The sequence below is a fragment of the Pollachius pollachius genome (assembly GCF_949987615.1).
Source record: "Pollachius pollachius genome assembly, chromosome: 2".
Taxonomy (NCBI): Eukaryota; Metazoa; Chordata; class Actinopteri; order Gadiformes; family Gadidae; genus Pollachius; species Pollachius pollachius.
Genome location: NC_136935.1, coordinates 22,883,808 through 22,901,880, shown reverse-complemented (window position 1 = coordinate 22,901,880; position 18,073 = coordinate 22,883,808). Strand labels below are relative to the sequence as shown.

Below are 18,073 nucleotides of genomic sequence, written 5' to 3'. Positions count from 1 at the left end.
TATATTGTGCAGCCCTACTTCAGAGGGAGCTTTGCTCGGCTGGGAGAACTCCGATCCATTGTTAAAGAAGGTGAGTTAATCCTGTAAGATTGTTATTAGGGTCCAAGCAGTGTGGCTGCCTAGGTTATTGTGATCCCCCCTTTTCATATTATGCATGTGTTGTCTTTCAGGCACGCCTGTCATGGCTTTGACAGCATCTGCTGATATTGTCAGCAGAGGCCGGGTGACCAAGCTGCTGCACATGGAGAAGGCAACTCAAGTAACTGTGAGCCCGAACAGAAGCAACATCAGGCTTGGGCTGAAGCATGTTCCTAGTCATGCCCTTGACTGCATGGATTGGGTGGTGACGGAGGTCAGTGAGAATAGACTGTTGATGTCTCCTATAATTATTTACTGTAAATCGCTCAAGGCAGTTGGAAGAGTGTTCTGCCGTCTCAAAGCCGAACTTGGAGAAGATGCATGGGTGGACAGAGATCCAGAGCATAAGGCTGAGAACCTGCCGATAGGAATGTTCCACAAAAAGACACTGCCAAAGTACAAACACAGAGTGCTGGCATCCTTTGCGGGTGAGGGTATCTGCAGGGTTGTTATTGCTGCAACTGCACTGGGGATGGGCCTCAATTTTCCTAATGTCTCACATGTTGTCATGTATGGGGCACCAGAGGTTTTGGAAGATATAGTGTAACAGGTTGGGCGGGCTGGGAGAAACTCTTTACCTTCACATGCAGTTTTGTATGCTATCAAAGCATCACCAAGGGTTGATAAAGCAGTGAAAGCAGTGATTCATGCAGGGACACAGGGCTGTTTTAGAAAAGCCCTCTTTAGTCACTTTGAAGAGCACACCCCAAGCTTGGAGCCGGGTCATCTCTGTTGCACCTACTGCCACTCGATGTGTTCATGTTCATCTGGTGTTTGTGTAGAGCCTACTCCAAAACAGGAATCTGTTTTGACTTTGCTTATATTACAAACAACCTTCCAGTATTTAGAGTACAACATGCAAGGAAAATTCTCCTAATGGTCAGTGAGGTTTTCGGCGATTTTGAATACACAGAGCCTACTCTATCTGAGGAGAGCTTCACAGAGCCAGACATTGATTTCACAGGTTATTTTGATGAGCAAGATGAGGACTTTGAAATCGAAACACAACACAGCAGCGATACAGAGTCAAACTAGCAGCAGGCTAGTAGATGTTATTGTACTAATCACCTTGAATGACTGTCACTGCAAACAATGTAAATAATTTTGTATACAAGTAAAAGCAACAAATGCAAACAAATGTACGAAATAATGACGCTAGAAATAATGTTGACAGAATCTACTGTTATTAAGTAAATATATAAATATTTACTAATTTCTAAATAAACATTACTAGTTATATTATTAAAAAGATTGAATATATATACTAAAACACATACTTATATTTACAATATTTACAATTATACGGGGTCATTCTCAACCTATTTTAAACAGTGTGATCTTGCCACTCCTTCAATTTGGACCTCACCCATCCCCTTAGGTTAGTGCACTTGAGTTTGGATGGAAGATCTCTGCTAAATTGGGGGAATGCTGAGAACTCTCTACCTTGGTGGTCCTTGAACAGCTCAGCTTCTCTTAAAACCTCCACCAGAACTAGAAGTCCTCAGTCTGACGAGCAGCCTGATGCACGCCAGTCGACTTGGATACCTGCAGTTCTCTGTCTGTGGTCTCCATCAACATTTTCTGGACCCCAATGGACTTGCTGACCCTGTCTACTGTTTGATCTGTCAGGTTTGGACCACTGCGTTTCAAAAAGGTGGTAAGGTGTTCTAGATGTAGATCTAGTGAAGTGTTCCTTCCCATTCCTCCCTTCCCATTCCAAAACCTATTCCAGGTCAGACTGTGTGCTAAGCGAGGGGAAAGTGTAACATTGACCTGCAAGGTTAGAAGGAGTGTACTGTAGGCATACTGGGCATGCCCATAAGCCTTGCGGACGTCAACGCTACAGTATATAATTGCATCAGCCTCTCTCCATCTCCTTCCTTAACTGCATCCTGCAGGTCAGCCAAGAAGAAGCCAAAACCCAGCCTAGCCTCAGTGTGTTGTTTTTGTGGTCTAACTCTGAACTATGCCTGTCTGTATCTGGAACTGCCTTGGGAGATACTGTCAACCCATGCTCTCTTCTCTCATGGTTCTCCCTAGCCTTTTTGTTCCTGTACACTCGTTTGCAACCTTTGGCACGGCAAGAGAGCTTCTCTCCCTGTTGGGGCAGGTCAATGGCTGTAACTGTGACACCGCTTACAATGACTGAAATGTCCTCAAATATGACAAATTTGTCAACAATTTGGGACACTCCCCATGCAGCCAGGTCCTTTTGTCCTCTTGTGAAACAGTTGAGATGTGGTCGGGGATGAAGCCGTCTGGGACATCTGTTGAGACATTAAAAAGACAGATAATGTGAGACGCATGTTAGCTGTGATGTTACATTTAAAAAATAAGAATACAAAACAATAAAATTGGACCATTCTTCTAAATGTTTTAACCAGGCCAGTGGCCTTGTTGATGGTGTCTGCCCTGAGATTGGGAGTTTGTGAGTTTGATCCCTGGCCGAGGCATACCAAAGAAATGGTACCCAGTGCTTCCTTGCTTGGCACTTAGCATCAGGGGTAGGATGGGGGCAGGGAGTATTTATGAAGGAGAGGATGCAGGCGGCCATTTTGCCTCTCCCAGAATGGTCCAGACTGGGCACATTTCTTTGCCCATGTGCAGTGAATACCACTGCACTTGCACAAAAGGGTGACTGGCCTTTATGGCACCAGCTAGTATTAGATATACAGGCATTTAACAGGGATTAGAAGTTTGTTTCAATGTGAGAATAGAGCTCTACTCTTTCAAGTGTTATACCTGACACATTGTGTAGTCCAAAGTGCTGCATTGCTGCAGCCAGGAAGAGAGCTGCATTGTCCTTCTGCACAAACTCCATGTAGGCATTGAATGCAGCATGTGGACCTTGTTTTGCATTGCTGCATCTGTAAGAAGATGATTTGTTATTGATGATGGTGATAGTATGTACTGGAGCAGAGGAAGTCGTGATGTTGAAGTACCAAACCGTAATTCATGGTGGTTGGACTACATTCCTAACCTGACTCTCGCCAGATGACCACACACACACACACACACACACACACACACACACACACACACACACACACACACACACACACACACACCTGAGCTACATAACAGACAGAAAAACAGACATACAGACAGAATAGAATGAGTGATGAAGTAGCGAGCCATAATTCATGGAGGCTGGACGACATCCCCCTTCACAGGACAGAGCAGAATGAGTCATGATGAAGTACCGATCCTTAATTCATGGTGGCTGGGGTTCATCGGTTAAAGGGAAAAACCTGAAAACAGTGAAAAATGCAGTTTTATTCGGAATGCAAATATTAAAACAAACATGCAGATATTAAATGGACAACAACAAAGAATACCAAAGACAATGCACAAAATAGCACTTCTATCTTACTGAAACTCATTATAGGTATGAATACCTCAACTTATTCATATTGGCAAGGAGTGTCCCATGATCCCTTGCCGAACCCTCTTTGTAAAAGACCCGATGATAGACCTAAAATGCCATTCATTTTATACTGAGTCAACAAAGCCATTTGGTGAGGAAGGGAAAAAAATCACATGATCTGATAAAACACTGATGAATATGAATACATTTACAGTATCTCTCAGAAGTAAGTACAATGCCAACATTTTTGTACTTAATTGAATCTGTCTTTACATGGGACAATCCTGAAGAAATGACACTTTGTTACAATGTAAAGTAGTGACAGTGCAGCCTGTATAACAGTGTAAATGTGCTGTCCCTTCATAATAATTGAACAAACAGCCACTTATCCCTAAACCACTGGCAACATAAGTAGGTACACAGGGTGAGAGAATTGTCCAAATTGTGCCAAAAGTGAACAAACTTAGGTGTGGTGACGTGTAGGGGCGGGTGCTGATGTTATGTGCCTGATGTTATTTTAGAGTACAGGTGTCCTTTAAGTATTAACAGTCCTGCCCTGATAAGGCCACTCACCTCAAAAAGGTTTCTGATTGTGTGCCAATTTTCAAACTTAAAGACAAGGCCTTCCAGCCTGTGGTCAACATTTTCTCCTTCTGCAAAGGCCCACTGTATGCCGCAGCTATTCCCCTCCGTCAGTCTGTCACCACAGACTAAAATGCTCTGCGGTCCATCTGGGCCCTTTGGAACATACCTACATGACACACCAAGTAGATGTCAAAGCTTTATTAATCAATACCCTTCCAAAGCTGATCATGTGACTCAGTTTTGCCCACCCCAGCCTACTTACTCATTCTGGAGATGCTGTAGAACATCAGCCAACTCTGTAGACTGGTTCTCATCTTTGAAAAGAAGTCCAGGGGGTGCTATGAGGAAGGAACACATGAATTGAAATAGCATTAAAGTTTGGGGTGATATATACCAATTAACTACCAGGTTGTATGCTTCTTCAAGTCAAAAAGTCTACAGAATGCCAAAACTCAGAATTAAGTGTAGTTCATTTAATACTTACGTGGGTCAAAGGCTCTGACATTTCCGCAGAATACTGGTGAGGGATGTGATGAACCACGGGCGATAATAGCGGCTTGAAGGCGTCTAGGTACTTTGTCAAGATTCGGCTTCCCAGGACAACATAATCGCGGCGCGTTTGGCCTTGCGAGTCAAGACTAGGGAGGGATTTCTCAATGTCGGAATCTGTTAGTGGCTAATGTGGCTTGTGTCTGTTGAGTTGGTTTGAAGGGACTCTGTCTTCCAAAGCTATGTGGTGGATCAAGTGTATTGATTCTTTCGCCCGGTTGATAGACTGGTGGTGTGTGCGGCTTAAGAAGTCCAGATCGTCAAATATAATTTAATATGTGCATGGCGGAGTTGGCTCTGTGGGTGCTTCTTCAGGCAATATTGCTATGCCCAGATCTGCCATTTCAGTGTCTGTTATTGTACTGAAGGCAGCTGTAACACCATCAGACACAGCTGTAACACCATCAGACCCCAGCTGCTGCTCCATCTGTAAAGGAGTAGTGGTGACGCCAATAGCCTGCTATGTGACAGTGGTGTTCCCTTGAGTACTCTGCGTAGGTTCATCTGTAAGGAATAAACAAAGAAAAGAAAAAAAATCAATCATCAAGCCTTAACAGAAATAGGACACTGATAGTGTGTTGACACAAAGCACATAGATTGTAAGTGACCTTGAGTACTTAGAAAGGCGCTGTAAGTTAAAGCTATTAATATTTTTACAATTATTATTATTAGACCACATTAGTAAGATCACAAGCAGCTGAATGGATAAAAAAATTGTACAATGTTAACAACTGGCCTTTCTTACCTGACAAGACAAACTGCCTCATGCTATGCATGGCTTCATCCAGGTCCCTCACAGCGCCATCAAGTGTGCTTGTTCTGGTAGCTCCTTTGGCACCTTTGTTTTCCCTTCCTGGAACAGATCCACCATTGGCTGTGCTGGTGTCTTCATCTTCCTTGAGGAATATTTAATTGGCTACATTCAGTAGCTGAAAATCCTCTCTGCAAGTATTTGCCAGTTGCTTTCTAACAGCATTAGTGTAGCTAGTTGTTATGCCCAATTTGCAAAGTCTTTTAAAAGCTGCCTTCTTCACCCCAGCATATTGTAGGACACTATTCACATAGTATGAGAAGGCTGACAAGCGGGGTTCTCTGCCTCTCAAAGCTATAGCTGCAGCAGCACAAGCGGTATTAGCAGACTGTTTAGTGATACGTAAAAAAAATCGAAAACAAAAATGGTGACATACGCTGGAGATCTTGCAAATTTTTAAATGAAAATGCCTTCAACTCTGCTGCTGACGACTTGGACAGCATGATCTGTAGAGGGACTGCAGATCTTCTTGCACTCATCCTCTATGATTTGCAGGAATTTTTCAGTGAGTGGTCCAAAGAGTTCTTTGTGTCTGGTTAGCTGATTGGCAGCCCCGCTCCAGTTCTTCTTTGCGATGGCTTCCACTATGCCTGCTGTGTTGTCTTGACACACTATCCTGTCAGCCTTTGGCCAGGAGGGATAATGGATAACCACCTGAGACACAAAACAAAATCTTCTTTAGTCAGTAACTATTGTTTACATGCATAATAATGTTTGTTGTATACTGTGCTATACTTTATTGGCATTCATTTTTGTTTGTTGGGATGATGGGATACTGGTAGCTACTTTTCCAATCTGTCCAATCTGACCATACATAGCCCTAGTCCCATAGGCTACTTCCATAGCTAGCTACATGGGACTAATGCTAACACAATCCAACCCCCAAAACTTAGTCATCAAACTCTCCATTACATTAGACTATAAACATGAGAACTGTTCAAATTGTGCTTGCATTACACTTGTTTACATCATTAGCTATTGCATGTGCTATGTTTCTAAATTTTTACTTACCTCGGTAACACTTTGTCGTGCTCTGTTTTCAGTTGTTGGCCTCAACAATTTAGGGGCTGGGGGAGCAATAGGTGTTCGGGGTTGGGGAGGCAATCTCGACGGAGTCGGCTCCCTGTCCCGTTTATGTGTGACGCCTTTGCACTCACTGATGTTTCTGTAGCCGTCGAAGTTGATTGTTTAGAACTCGGTTTCTCTTCTGCTTTTTGCCATCCTCTAAAAGTTGCCAGAGTATCTTCGAGTCTCTCGATCCAGGGAAAGCACCGCATACATATCCGAAATGATGTTAAACCTAGTACTGTAAGTCGTTTGTCTATACTGTTTTAGTTGGCTTCTTTGTTAAAAATAGGTTTGCTGTGCGCAATGTTGCGTTTAGCACTGGCTAGCCGTTTCTCAATACCAAATACGCGGACTGCGGACTTGGAAGTTCGCGGCCGGGAGTACGCACCTGCAACTGGAACAGCAGCGGACTCGATGACGTCACCACCTCAGCTCGTCTGTTAACTATGCTACGGCCTCATGTAGGCATATACTACTGAACAATATAAACAAATTATATAAAACAAAACACCAACCTCTTTCGTTTTAAAATGGTATGTTAATATTTTGAATGAATGTAAATGAAAAGTTATGCGTATTCACACGGCACGCCAGCTGTACCCTACATATGAACAATCAGTGGCTTGAAAAAGATAGTATGAGATTGCCGTTTCTCAATGTTCCTATATAGCCTATTTTTATATTATTGGAGAGTAGGCTATTGATAAGAATACAAATGAGAATTACAAATGAGCGAGAATAGAATAGAAACACACACACACACACACAAACAATCGGATGGATCCGACCGGGATTTCTGTTGCCGTTGCGATGGGTTTCCTCTGTCAGCGACTTATAAAATATAAACAAATGATATAAAACAAAACTTCTCTTTCATTTTAAAATAATAGTATGTAAATATTTTGAATAGGCCTCCATTTTTGTTATACTTTTAAAATGTTCCTATATAGCCTATTATTATAGTTACATACTGATATTTTAAAACATAGGAATGCGAAATGCATCCTGAGATATTTAAAGGATGCCACTGTATTGTACCAACAACTGACAAAAGCTGTGCAGGGACCTGGGGAAACACCGCTAGATTTTCTGGTCCGAGTGTTAGATCTGCGTCAAAAGGTACTGTTTGCATCTGAGCGTGCCCAGTCTGGCCTGAAATATAACAAAGAGCTAGTCCAAAGCCAGTGTTCACAGTCCATTATGACAGGCTTGTCAAACGACAACGTAAGAGCAGAAATGAGAATGTATCTGCGGGATGAGGAAAGTAGTGATGAGCTGCTGCTACAAAATATGCAGGTTGCGCAATAAAATGTAAATGAGAGGACCCAAAAGATTAAAGCCACCAACAAAACCACTCATCGGGCAAATCTGAACTCAGTAGAGAGAAGTGAAGATGAAAATGTCTCAAACCACTGTGCTTGTAGCTAAACCTAGCAAACCAACTAAAGAAAACCCCCTATTTAAAAAAATGGAGGAGAACAACACAGCAATCAGGGAGCTTACAGTCCAATTAACATCACTGGTAAAAACGGACTGTTGGTTTTTGGGACGTAAAAAAAAAAACGTTTTTTGGCCGTCCTCCTGCCAACTTGGACAACTTGACCAGTGAACAACAAACTGTCGTTACAAAAATGCTCAGAGAAGAGTCAAGTGCATTTGCAAGGGACAAAGAGGAAGTTGGCTGTATTAAAAATCTACAAATGGACATTGTGCTTAATGATAATACCCCTGTAGCTGAAACCTATAATGCCATACCACGACCATTGTATGAGGAGGTAAAAGCTGACATACAGGACTTGTTAAATAAAGGGTTCATATGTAAATCCACCTCACCATATGCATCTGCAGTGGTTTGCGTGACAAAAAAGAGACGGAAGTCTGAGACTATGTATTGATTACAGGGGGCTTAATAAAAAGACAGTCCCAGACAGGCACCCCATACCGCGCATTCAGGAGATACTTGATGGGCTGGGTGGGAACGCTTGGTTCAGCGTACTGGACCAGGGCAAAGCTTACCACCAGGGTTACATTAGCGAGGACTCCAGGAAATTCACAGCCTTCACAACCCCATGGGGGCTGTATGAATGGAACCAAATTCCATTTGGCCTCACTAATGCACCGTCAGCTTTCCAATGCAGTATGGAAGAGAGGCTTGAAGGACTCAGAGACAAAATATGTATTCCTTATTTAGATGATGTCTAGGTGTACAGCAAATCCTCTAAGTATGTTGAGGATATGAGATCAGTCTTAAAACTTTATACACTACTAGTACCGTCGCTGTCTGTGTGGTGTAACATTTGCACTCAACAACTAATCACCGTACTGACCGTTTCTAAACTCATGCACGAGAATCGACGTAAGGGGATGTCACTTAGTTATCCTAAGTATGAGTAGGTCACAGCGTACGGAAGAGGATTAGGGCCACACAAAAAAATGGAGTTCTGACTGTATTCTTAGAATTCTGACTTTGAACTCAGAATTCTGACTTTAATCTCAGAGTTCTATAGTTTTGACTTCCCACAGCGCAATGTGTCGTTGGAGTGACGTCTTTTCTGTGTCATTTTTTGATGTCAAATTTCGGTCCACTGAAGGGGTTGTTTTGTAACGCCAGACAACTTTCTTTTCAACTGTCTTTTTTTCGACGTCTACCAAATGTCTAACCCCTTCAGTGGACCGAAATATGACGTCCAATAATGACACAGAAAGACCACATTGCCTAGTGGGACGGTGGTCCCACGGACGTCAACATTAGATGTTTGTTACCCCTCTTGCCCACTGCATCCGTAATCCGCAATGCATTGTGGATCCATCCGTTCCATTGGATCCGTCGGCTCCGTCAAGAAAGATGAAAAATGTTCAACTTTTCAGACAGCGACGGAGCCGTCATCCAATCAGATTGCGTATGCTCAGGCTTGGCTGACGTATGCCTCTGCAAAGACTGGTCCCCCATCCGTCAGCCACGAACAACCCCTTCAGTGGACCCAAATTTGCTGTCGAAAAGACGACACTCCGACTTCACATTTGGACTATAAATAGCCCTTACACGGAGGTCCCATGGATGTCAACATTAGACGTTTGGTAGACGTCGACAAAAGACGTCGCCTGGCGTTACAAAACAACCCCTTTAGTGGAACGAAATTTGATGACCAATAATGACACAGAAAAGACGTCTCTCCGACGGTACATTGCGCAGTGGGATCATGTATACATTTCCTGCAGCTGTCATATGCATCCAAATGACGTCCAAAAACATTACCCGGTTCAAAGGTGAAATGTTGTACGTCAAAATTAAATCCAAATTGGGTCATGGTTTGACATCCAAATATTGGACCTAGTTTGGACGTCAAATAGAAATTCTGATTATAAACTCAGAATTCTGACTTTAATCTCAGAATTCTGACTATAGAATCAGAATTCTGAGATTAAAGTCAGAATTCTGAGTTTAAAGTCCGAACTCTGAGTTTAAAATCAGAATTCTGACTTTGAAGTCCGAACTCTGAGATTAAAGTCAGAATTCTGAGAAAAAAATCGGAATTCTTTGATCAAAGTCAGAATTCTGACTTTAAACTCAGATCTATGGTATTCTGAGAATAAAATAAGAATTCTGACTTCAAACTCATAATTCTGAATTTTTTCTCAGAATTTCTGACTGTAAAGGCAGAATTCCGTTACGGTAGGGTAGCGTGTGCTTAGGGTTAGGTTCAGTACTGACGTCACACAGAGGGGGCGGTGTTGAGGTGCTCATCCCCCTCTTGCCCACTGCATCCGTCAACGGACGGATCCCATTGACTTTGAATGGGTCGGAGACGCAATGCATTGTGGATCCATCTGATCCGTTGGCTCCGTCGGCTTCGTCAAGAAAGTTGAAAAATGTTCAACTTTTCAGGCAGCGACGGATCCGTCATCCAATCAGATTGCGTATGCTCGGGCTTGGCTGACGTATGCCTCTGCAAAGACTACTCCCCCATCCGTCAGCCACGCCTTCCGTCATCCGTTGAAGGACGGTGCAGTGGGTAGACCGTTGTGAGGTGAGAGTCTCGGGAGGTGGCTCTCTGTAGTTGGGACTCGTATATAGAAATGTAACCCGATGGACACGCGTTGCTCGACACTTCATTGAGGGAACCTTTTCGATTTATATATACACGTTGGAATTAAAAGACTGAATACCAAGCGCGGGCTGGGCAACAGGAGACTAGGTGCCGGTGCAGCGGGACATGGAGCTGTTTGCCTACGGTGGCTGTGGACCTGTGGTGGGTACCTCACACCTAACCCCCTGTTTGCCCACGTTGGCTGTGGACCTGTGGTGGGTACCTCGCACCTAACTCCCTAGATAGGTAAGATCGCACTCACCCAGGGAAAGCTTAGGAACATACCTCAAGTTCAACGCACCACGAAGGGACCGACATAGGTTACGGCTGTGTACCCAGGTAATGACGACTGCGGTAGGTCGGCATCGTAACAATTCTGAGATTTAAGTCAGAACTCTGAGTTTAAAGTCTGAATTCTGAGAATAAAGTCAGAACAATTTTTTTTCTCATGTATGGCCCTAATCCACTTCCCTATCAGCGGCTTTGTGAATTACTTTTAAATAAAAACTTCTACGTAAAAAAAGAAATTGCGAGTTAGGAGCACTCCTAGCGGTAACATAAAGAGCTTTGTGAATATGGCCCCTGATTTATCTCCTTATCATCTGCGGTGGTTAGCCAAAGAGGCTGACCCATAAAAGTGACCTCAGAGGGTTTAATGAGAACAGTTTGTTTGTTGATGTGTGGATCTCACTTGTTGTATAGGACCAGATCGGGTCTCCAGATGTCCTTCGATGGGACCCTTATTTTCTTGATTCCACTGTAGTCGTCAGGGTTCCAGTTCAGGTTCACATCCGTCCACCTCTGTGGAGAATGAACATCTTTAAAGCTCTGCTCATCGGGCCTTGCCACATGAGGTATTAGAACAAGAGGCGGATCTCTTACCTGCTTTAGACGGACATTACTGGTCACAATCTGGTTCACCTCATCCTGGGGAGGGAGGTGAAAGAGAAGATCTTTACATTTAGATAGTTGGAGACGTTTCTAAACGAGGAGAATCCAACTTGAGTGGCCTTCGTCTGCTTCAATTTTTTGTAGCTTTGTTTTGTGACTGGTTTGAAAGCGGGTTTCTGAGGGAATTTAATACACTGGCAACAACTGAAACAAAACCTGCATTTTAGTCCAAAGCTGAATCATGAATCCAGAATATCCCTCAACCTAATCCGTGATTATCATCATTATCATTATTATTTAACGACTTCCTAAAATTGGTTGAAATTTGTGAAAAGGGACATAATGGGACTGCAATGTATCCAAGTCCATCAAACCTGAGCGATGTTAAAAGGAATGGTGGTGATGGGTCACTTTGTTATAGGGAAGGGGTTCACCTGCGCTAAGGAAGAATCAATGTGAATGCAGATGTGTTGATGAGCCTCTCACCACGCTGATGAGCTGGATGAGCTGCAGCCCCACCGTCACCACAACCGGCTCTCTGAAGTGGTTGACGGGCCGCACCACCTTGTTGTAGCCGGTGAACAGGGTCTTCACCAAACGGGTCTCAGCCTCGGAGCCTAGTGCCAGGCCTGACAGACAGACAGACAGACAGACAGACAGACAGACAGACAGACAGACAGACAGACACACACACACACAACGTGTTTTTATTAACGTGACATCTAGTTGAAACACTGATTCGAATGGATTAGCAGCGAATTAGAAGAGACAAACACAGAAATCCACCATAACTACCATTGTACTAATATTGAAAACCAACCTAGGGATTTGTAGAAGTGAAAATATACCTAATACTGTGCAACCCCTTGATGGTTATCAACAGGTAGGTCTGCTGCTAGACTATTACTTAGTCAATTGAATACATTTAGGTTAAAGGGAAAATAGAGACTCAAAAAAATAGACTCAAAAAATATATATATAATGTGCTTGAAATGAATCCACAAAATCAACGTAAAAATGGCACCAATTTCTCTTTGTTTTTCCTTGTGAAAACAGCTTTGCCAACAGCTGTGTGTTCATCTCACACACTCAAATTGTGTCTAGGTTAGCAGCCTGCAGCTATCCACATGAAATACCCTGGTGCCCACAGGTCCTAAGGAGCTATTCTCCCTGGTGCCAGCAGGTCATATGGAGGTATTTTCGGTATGTGAATGTTTGTTGTGAAGAAAGCCTTCAAACAGGTATCGACAACATCTGCCTCTTTATCTTAAAATCAAAATCCTGACAACTGTGTGTGTGTGTGTGTGTGTGTGTGTGTGTGTGTGTGTGTGTGTGTGTGTGTGTGTCAGTCACTGTTACTTCCCTTGACCTCTCGTCTGCTGTGGTCTCTGGGTTTCCTGCTAGCATCAGTCAATCACCCGCCAGGCCCCAGACCGAAATAGAGGCCCAGACGAAGGGGACACTTGGACCTGTCAATCACTGCCTTTCCTTGCTTTTAATGTTTGAACTCCCATTTTATTTAACTGCTGGAGCACATGAAGAAACAAACATTGTCATCATCACTTCTGGCGGGCCGGACATTTCCAAATGATCGGACAGTGAGTCACTTTTCAATTTTGATTCATTTAATTTTAAGTGATGACAGTATATACATCTCTAATGTTTGCTTTAATTATGATTAGTCGGTCATGTTATTAGTTTTAACTAATTAGTATAAGTTTACTGTCAGTAGCAACAGGGGGTGCTAGATGGTCTATGAGCAAAGAATGGCCATGATATAATGTCCGCAGGCATTATTAGGCTCCCACACATGTTAAATCTGTACATTTACTGTAATCCTTGGTTTACAGTTTCTCACAATTCTTTTCTATCTTCAGCCAATCGTTACAGTGTTAGGCCTATTGAAATCGAAACTGGGCTTCATGGCTTAATGAAGTTTCAAACGCTTAAGGATAGTCAGCAAAAGTCAACAAAATAACGAAACCAATCACTGAAATCAAACCAAGAATTATATTTTATTTTTTTGTTTTCAAGTTTGGCCGGCTAGAATTGGCTTTGGCAATTATAGCCGACCAAGAATAACTCTTCAAGCCTCAATTCTCTTCTCTTCTGTGATTCAATCTTAGAGTTTGGCAGCCGTTCAAATTCCAGATATTTGAAGCCTTTTTTGTTGTATTAAAAAGATAATAAATGACACAGGAGCAGTCAGGTAGAACTTTTGTGTTAAGGCTCAGTTATGGTTCCATGTCGATGCAACGCAATGACCACGCAGGCGCTTTGCTGCAGCCATGAACCTGTTTTGGTTCTGCGTCATGTTTTAGTTAGCGAACCAATCACAGCCCACCTCGACGTGAGGTTATAATTTTTGGGACTCGCACGCTAGGCCCTTATAGTAGACGCAAGGAGGGTCAGCAAGGACGTAATGGGTCCGTAAACCCCCTAGTGTTGCGTCAACGTCGAACCATAACTAAGCCTTAAAGGTCCCATGACATGCCACCAGGTGTGAGTGTGATTAGCCGTTACAAGCCTGGTGGCATGTCATGGGACCTTTAACTCTGGACAAAACGACAAAGCCAAAATAAAGTCATTAGATTGGTGTAGAGACATGATGGAGTTCTGTGGTCCTACGCTGTCTGCTGACCAGAGTTTCCGTTGTCGGGTTATTACCGGTCATTGACTGGAAAAAAATGAGGAGGACAAAAAAATTCTAAATGTCTCCGGTCAGAATGACCAATGGAAATAATTCTCTCTGCACAATTTGAATTGTGTTTAAATATGCTACAGTGGTCATTTGTTTAGCCAATTCATGTAAAACAATGAGGGTTTTGATTGACCAATATTACCCACCATTATCCTCGTGCCGGGTCGGGCCGGGCATTTCATCGAGCGTTTGTGTTTTGTTTTTTTTAATTAATCATTGCTTTATTGGCCTAATCTCTGGAGAAATCTATGCCATAAACAGAATTATTATAGGCCTTTATTACACGGGTCTTCTCAATGCCGTGGAACGCTCCGTTCACTTGCATGGGTAGTAGTCCGGTAACTTGTCAACCCAAGCGTCTTCGGTTGCTAAGCGACGTCAATGTCTTTGCACACTATTTCTCTGCTGATCAACACTACGAATGCTGCTAACGAATAAATTGTGAAAAGACACCATGCAAAGTTATTTTTTCGTTTCGGCAAGTAGCCGTGTACTGTATAGAACGTCGCCGGTCATTATCGTAAATAAGCCCCTTCAGGGCGAAGCAAGGCACCTCCGCTGCGCGTTTTTGTCCTGTTCGCCCTGTCGGGGCTTATTTTCCCGATAATGACCGGCGTTCTATACATTATTCCTTACATATATATTTAGCAGAGTAGGCCTAAGTAACAAATGTGTACGAAGTTACACATGTATATAAAAAAATGTTGGGTTGAAATCGGGCTCGGGCTCATAATTACAGTTAATGTGTCGGGCCGGGCTTGGACAGAACGTGCACGGGCTCGGGCCGGGTTGGGCTTGATTTTCTGGGCCCGATCTAAACTCTATTAAAGACTGCTCAGCAAAGCTGCCTTGGGGAAGGAAGAGTCACAAGGCTTATGTGCATTGCAAGCAGCAGAGACACTCTCGATACATTTGTTTTTAAGTCAGCAGCGGCACGCTTCACAGCTGCCAAATATCGAAAGAAGTAAAAAAAAATAATAAAAAAAAACGTTAAAATGAAATCTTCCAGGTCACATGACCGGCACCATTTTTTTCTAGCGGAAACACTGCTGCTGACCTCAGAACGAAGAGGCCAGCGTCTTCTTATGCTATGAGAAGTATTAATATTATTTTTTGGACTTGGATCATGTGTATACGAAAATTGCCCAGTAGATTACCATTTTAATCCTTCTTTGTGTGTGTGTGATCAGCATGAATGTTACTCTCCTTTTAGTATGTTCTCATGAATGCTTCAACGGGCCCCTGACTAAAATAGACTAGGTGGGGTGGGATGAAGGGGACACTTGGACATGTCAATCACTCAGTTCAGTTATATGAGGTTAAACACCATATTTGTTTTACATGCATGCATCTGACAACAATCCTCACTCTAGCCTAAATTCTGAATGTTTTTGATCAATTGATCATCATCATTATGGAAATGTTAACACCAAATAAATGTCTTTCTGCAAACACTAAGGGAGATTTGAATATAGTGCTGCACACTTTTACTACAAATGAGCACGGATGGAAGTTGAAGAACAGCAGCAGCCCAGATGGGACGGTGGCTAACATCAGATGAAGAAAACCTGGAAGGCCTCCAGGTGTAATACACCGCCAGGTACATTCCACTACGCACACACAGTGCTGCAGGCTGCAACAGTATCTGTCCTTTTAATGCCTGACTCAGTGGTTAGTCGGTCAGAGCTGTTTGGTGCTCGACAGCAGTACATCTGCTTCTCTTTTTCTTCCCACTACACAATGAAAGACAGTGAGCTTATCGCCGATACAGGAGAGCTTCCAGCCTAGAGCATTTTCCTGGCTATCTGTGCAGCTAGAATGTGTAGGGGGTGAGCTTAAATTATTTTATTTTATTGCCATACATAATATCCATCAGAATTAAGGGCTATCCATCTGTTTGAATTCAGCAAAAGTACAGCTCCCAATTAGAAACCACTAAAGGGGGATGATGTCAGCACATTCAGAACCACTAGAGGGCAGTATTTATCTGTTCTTTGATCCTTCTTTATCAACCTTAATACAGAGAAATGTTGATCTATGATATTCATATGATCATAGGATATACATTTACCATGATCCTGCCAGGGTCTTTCAGTTGATCACACTTTATTTGAGGACCACTAAGACAACTTATTTTCTTGTTTTTTATATTTTGGCCAGAAAAAACATGATAGTAGTGGGTAGTTTTGTATGGGGCCGTAATGTCTGTTGGAGGAACGCTGCTCTGCTCTATGGACTGTGGGACTGTAATGGGGAAACAATACTCAACCACCTCCAAATGGGAAGCAATTGTACAAAATAAATGAATAAAGAACTAACAAACTATTCAGGCATCAAGTTTGTAAGTCTGTGCATACGTAGATGATATAGACGATATAGAAGATCAAGTCTAAATATTCAGTCCCCATGCTGTATGCCTGATAGCAGACTAAAGGAGCAGCCTTCAATACATTCAGCTGAACATTTACATAATAAGTAATGTGTCAACTAACTCCTAATCAACTCTTACACCACACACATACACAGACAGACACACACACAGACACACACATACAGACATTACACACACTTACCGGTAAGTAAACTTAGGATCCATGCCAGTAAGATCTGGCGAGGCATCATAGTGGCAGCAACCAGAAACCAAGATGTCATTAGATATTCAAAAAGTGACCTCCCAGCTCAGTTCATGGAGCCACTGTGCACTCCTGTTACTGAGGCCAGAGTGAAGGTAGGGCCGAGTTGCTAGTACTGGAGCACCACCCTCTGATGGTGACCCCCACCCACCCCAGGCCTCACGCACACAGCCCACTCCATCGGCACGGAGGGCTGTGAGCGATGCGAGTGTGTGTGTGTGTGTGTGTGTGGGGGGGGGGTGGGCTCTAAGATGGGGTTGGCAGCTGCCTGGTTGGAGGTTGGGGAGGATTGTGTGTAACAGCAGGCACGGTGTGGAACAGACTGGATATTACGGCGCTATCATATCCGTTACACATGCTCTACCGGGGCAACTGCTGGCCTCACGGCAGACAGATGGACGGACAGCGAGATGGAGAGACAGAAAACCAGACAGACAGACAGACAGACAGACGGAAGGTCAGGTTAACATTTTAAAGAAGAGAAAAAGGGACAGCTAGCGGTACGGGAAGAGAGAGAGGGACAGGGAGCGGGAATAGAGAGAGGGACAGGGAGTGGGAACAGAGAGAGGGACAGGGAGTGGGAACAGAGAGAGGGACAGGGAGCGGGAAGAGAGAGAGGGACAGGGAGTGGGAATAGAGAGAGGGACAGGGAGCGGGAACAGAGAGAGAGACAGGGAGTGGGAACAGAGAGAGAGACAGGGAGTGGGAACAGAGAGAGGGACAGGGAGCGGGAATAGAGAGAGGGACAGGGAGTGGGAACAGAGAGAGGGACAGGGAGTGGGAATAGAGAGAGGGACAGGGAGCGGGAACATTCTGATGTGCAGAATGTTATACACTTGGTCTCATGTGCAGGATGTCTTGCACTTGGTTATGTTAAATTTGTGTACTAGTTCTTTTAATTCCTCTGAAGTGTTTTTTACCAATTTATGCCGCTTTTCTTTTTTTAAATTTTTTTTTAAAGGGACAGGGAGCGGGAATAGAGAGAGAGACAGGGAGCGGGAATAGAGAGAGAGACAGGGAGCGGGAGCGGGAACAGAGGGCTAGACAGGGAGCGGGAATAGAGAGAGGGACAGGGAGCGGGAACAGAGAGAGGGACAGGGAGTGGGAATAGAGAGAGAGACAGGGAGTGGGAATAGAGAGAGAGACAGGGAGTGGGAATAGAGAGAGAGACAGGGAGCGGGAGCGGGAACAGAGGGATAGACAGGGAGTGGGAATAGAGAGAGAAAAAAGGAGTGGAAATAG

The 18,073-nt window shown here is 43.6% G+C and overlaps 1 protein-coding gene across 1 annotated transcript in view; it reads right to left on the bottom strand.

Moving 5' to 3' along the window:
• Positions 1-16,820, bottom strand: part of LOC307071290 (acetylcholine receptor subunit alpha-like) — a gene marked incomplete at both ends in the record, with an annotated part of 44,216 nt that extends 27,396 nt beyond the window's left edge. The window contains 4 exons of the mRNA XM_079730275.1: positions 11,298-11,407; positions 11,489-11,533; positions 11,984-12,126; positions 16,772-16,820. Coding sequence (XP_079586401.1) covers positions 11,298-11,407; positions 11,489-11,533; positions 11,984-12,126; positions 16,772-16,820 — 347 coding nt within the window. The remainder of the gene's footprint in view (positions 1-11,297; positions 11,408-11,488; positions 11,534-11,983; positions 12,127-16,771) is intronic.
• Between the last annotated feature and the right edge of the window lie 1,253 nt (positions 16,821-18,073).